The following is a 4,185-nucleotide window of genomic DNA, read 5'->3' as shown; positions in this document are numbered from 1 at the left end:
TCTAATCATTCTCTCAAGTTGCTTCTTTTATTTTCATGCTTTCTTAGTTTATGTGTTGGTTGTCTAGTTTCTTATTCTTAATTTGATTATCTTATGATACTAATAGTGAAATAAATATAATTTGTAAATGAAATAATAAAAATTAGTAAAAATAATAAAATGATGAAAAGTCTTGCTATTTTTAGGTGTGAATAAATTAAATATTTAAAATATATTTATATTATTTTATTTATTTCTTGAATTTTAGAGACCAATAAGTGTGAGAATGATTAGATAATACACAATTAGAAATTGATGGAGAAAATTGCAATAATTTAAAAGAAGAAGAATTTAAATACAAAAAAAAACATGAAGACACATGTCAACAAATCTCCCTTCCACATGTCATAAGAAGGAAAAAAAACAATTTTATATCCCCTATATATTATTTGAGAAACATTACAACTTCTTTTTGTAGCCACATGTCATCACTAAGATGATTCTTAGAATAATTAGAGAAATATGTTGGTTCATCTAATTATATAATAAGCTTTTTATTAAACTAACAATAAATTCATCATTAATGTACTTTATTATTTACTTAAATAAAATTTACGAAATTTCCTAATGTGGTTAAAGTATATATGGCAATTAATGATTTTGAATAATAAAGATTTGATAAAAAAATAGTGTATCTTCTATCATATTTGTTTAATTTTAATCTATTAAATAATTAAACAACCACAATAACCATATAATAAAAATTTAGATTTTTATATATATGTTATATTTTAAATTTTTACAAATGACTATAAATAACTAAAACTGTTAAAAGTCTCACATTCAAATTTTATGATCCATGGTTTAAAAAATTTGTCATAACAAAATACAAATGATTACGAAAATTATATAAGTAAAAAGTCTAATTTAATTAATTATTAAGATTAATATATATATCGTTTTAAATTAAACTATAAACCATATAAAATACAATATTATAGTTTCAAAATTTACTTTGAACAATTTTTTTGATAAAAGTTTTGAACGATCATTGACAAATTATTTTTTTTTTAAATTATAAATTACTAAAACTATTAATCCCACAATGAAAATTTTCTTATCAGTAATTTAAATTTTTTTCTATAAAAGATATAAATGATCAAAAAACTATATGAGTAGAAATCATCATTTAATAGACATAATATTAAAAATATACTACAATATATTTTCTATGTTAGTATCATTTAAATTTAATTACATATCCTATCAAATATAAAAAATATTTTTTAGATTAATAAAATTGATTTATATGTTCGCACCAATTTTATTATATATTTAATAGTTACTGAACTTTAATTATTTAATATATATTAATTATTTCATAATATGTAAAAATATTTAATATATAAAATGATTTATATATATAACGTTGATTCCGCGCAAGGCGCGGATCTTAACCTAGTATATAGATATTATTCAGATATTTACTAAGGGATAAGAAATGGATGATTGGTAAGTGATGTGGCTTTTATTTTTTGGCTTTAGAATAATAGCTTTAGATTTTATTGCTGTAGTTGTAGATTAATTATTTCCAGAGCACTAAATATAAAGCTCTAGAAAAATTGATTTCCAAAGCTATTTTGTTTCCTATTTTAGTTTTTATGGCTGTAGCTTTAAGCTTTTTCTTAAAGCATAATTGGTAAACTAAAGTAGATGTAGAAAAAAAAAAAGAGACGTGGAAAATATTCACATCACTTACCAATCACCCCCGAAATTACCAACTATCAAACAACAAGCGAGTAAAAACAAGCGTTGTCAAACAAAAAATGTACTAGCATTTGCATCCAGAACTATTGGGTTATATGTAAGCATTCAAAGGAACTAACCTAAAAATTAATGCACACTCAACGGCAAAAACTCTCTTTACTTGAAAACTCCAAACTCCAAACTCCAAAGTAATTAAACATTTAACCTACATTTTGACGTTGCAATCGCAGTATATTTTAACCTATATTTGTAAGTCAAACTACTAATTATTTGATTTGATGTATTGGCATAGTAAAGGAACGAAGCTTCTGGGTACAATCGTCACAACGCAGTTGAGGTTGCAACTTGCATGGCACTAATTTCGGACCACTCGGGGAATCTTTCTTACCAAACTAGATTAACTGCCGACCAGACCACGAGCATACTCCCTCTGCCCATTTCTTCCTATTTTATTATAATTCATTTTTTAAGTTCTAAATTCAAGTTTAATCTACTTTTGTAATCAATCAGTGAGGAAACGGCGATGTTTCTATTAAAAAAATAAAAACAAAATACATCAAAATAAAATAAAATTGTGAAACTGTGAATACAGAGCAAATTAGAAGTTTCTTATTTTAGGAAGTAGCAACGCACAAAGATTCCCAATTTAGCAATCCCCTGTTTTCCCGATCGCCTTCAACACATCTTCTTGGTCTTTCAACGGTCTCCATAACGTCATCACTATCTAATACATCCTCTTCTTCTTCCTCCTCCTCGTCGGTTTCTTCATGCTTAGTCGCCTCTTCTTCGTCCTCTACAATTTCATCATCTGAGTCTTTCAGTATAGAGAGTCGGAGACGACCGTTGCTTCGGTCAGATTGAAAGCACATGTTACGAGGCGGTGCCTTTGTGGCAGTCATGACCAATCTTCCATCTTCACGGCGTGGTCTCATTTGAATGCATCTCATACTGGTCAACGGAGGTGGGAGATCACTGGGGCTCACATTCTCTTTCCTACTCTTCAACGTTCTTGTTTCCCCGAGTTTCTTGTTCTGCACGTCAGATAAAGAAAGCAAGAACAGATCTTCAACGTCAGTAACATCAGAGCCTGTTTCGCTTCCGAGATTTTCAGTGCACAATGCTAAACTCTCGTCGCTTAGAGTTCTACAAGAAGATGGACGTTGAACATAAGTATTCTCTTTCTCAGAGCTCGTTGTCTTTGAGGAAGAGCCAGAGGACAAGGACTGGAGAAAGCTCCAGCCATTCGATTCAGGAACCGAAGAAGCAGCTGGTTTGTCATCTTTAAAGGTTCGAGTGTCCTCTGCATTAAAGGAGTCAAATAAATGAGACTTGAGAGCTAAACCAAAGGGTTGAGAGATGTGAGGGTTTGGTGAAGATAGCCTAAGCCTTAAAGCCCTAGGCTCATCAAGCTGAGATGACTGAAACCCTTGTTGATACACAACAGTTCCCATTTGCTTAAAGAGGATAGAAGAAATCAAAGAGGTTATTTGTGAGATGTGAAACAAAGAAGTAGAGAGGTGTTTGGAAATAAGAATGAAGGATAATGAGAGGGAGAGGGGGCCAATTTGTAGTGTCCCAAAAGTGAATAATTAATAAAGAAAAATAAAAAAGAGAAAGAGAGTGACTGTGCAATGTGCAGAGACTAGAGAGGTGGGTAACTAGCTTTTCCATACCACCACTTGTATAATGCAAATTTTATTTTATTTAATTATGCCACACAATGCAGATAAGAATATGTGTTAAAAGGTGAAGGAATTAAAGTCATTGTATAGTGCACATGGTTAAAATTGAAAAACTCAATGTTATCTTTCTCTTTTTGGGTGCAAATTCTACATGTTATCCTTTTACAGAAATTCTGACTTTAATTGATAGCAAAAGGAGCAGTTTGGAAAAGCATTGTATATGAGGGAAACTTTGTTAATCATCGTTTTTGACTAATTTGGCTAAAATAAAAACTGAATTATTCAGCAGCCAAGGAAGTTCCGACCCTCATGTGATCTGGAACAGAAAGAGACTACTCACTGGAAAAACAACAAACAACAAAAAAGAAAATACTTAGAATTGAATAAGAAAGTTCCTAGTGAAAAATAAAATTAATGGCTATGCTTAATTTAGAAATCAGGTAGTTTCAAATTTAAAATAATATAGCCAACTATAAACTGTGAAATATAATATATTATTTGATTTCAATAAATTAAAATTTGTCTAGAATATAAAATAGTTATATTTTCAATTGAAACTTCGTATATTTGAAACGGAGAATTATAAACTTACCATCTAAATTGCCGTTAAGAAAAAAAAGCTTACCATCTAAATGAGAGAAAAAAACAAAATAAAACGCATACGAAAAACCAATCGGCCATTTAGAGTGAGACACGTGATGCAAGTAACATGTCAAAAGTTACAGACAGGTTTTGCTCTTTCTTTACTAACCTTCCA

At 29.6% G+C, this 4,185-nt stretch overlaps 1 protein-coding gene across 1 annotated transcript; it reads right to left on the bottom strand.

Annotated features, from left to right (window-relative positions):
• Positions 1 to 2,256: 2,256 nt before the first annotated feature.
• Positions 2,257 to 3,279, bottom strand: LOC106316110 (protein FANTASTIC FOUR 3-like). The gene has a single exon (XM_013753981.1). It carries the CDS (start codon positions 3,195 to 3,197, stop codon positions 2,361 to 2,363), a length of 837 nt encoding a protein of 278 aa, XP_013609435.1. The 5' UTR covers positions 3,198 to 3,279; the 3' UTR covers positions 2,257 to 2,360.
• Between the last annotated feature and the right edge of the window lie 906 nt (positions 3,280 to 4,185).

Source organism: Brassica oleracea, chromosome C9 (genome assembly GCF_000695525.1).
Source record: "Brassica oleracea var. oleracea cultivar TO1000 chromosome C9, BOL, whole genome shotgun sequence".
NCBI classification, from domain to species: Eukaryota; Viridiplantae; Streptophyta; class Magnoliopsida; order Brassicales; family Brassicaceae; genus Brassica; species Brassica oleracea.
Note: the sequence above shows the minus strand (reverse complement) of the source record. Positions and strands in the feature narration are given on the sequence as shown.

Bases quoted from the DNA above. Each gene is read 5' to 3' on its own strand.
- LOC106316110 (XM_013753981.1), bottom strand. From the start codon at position 3,197: ATGGGAACTGTTGTGTATCAACAAGGGTTTCAGTCATCTCAGCTTGAT.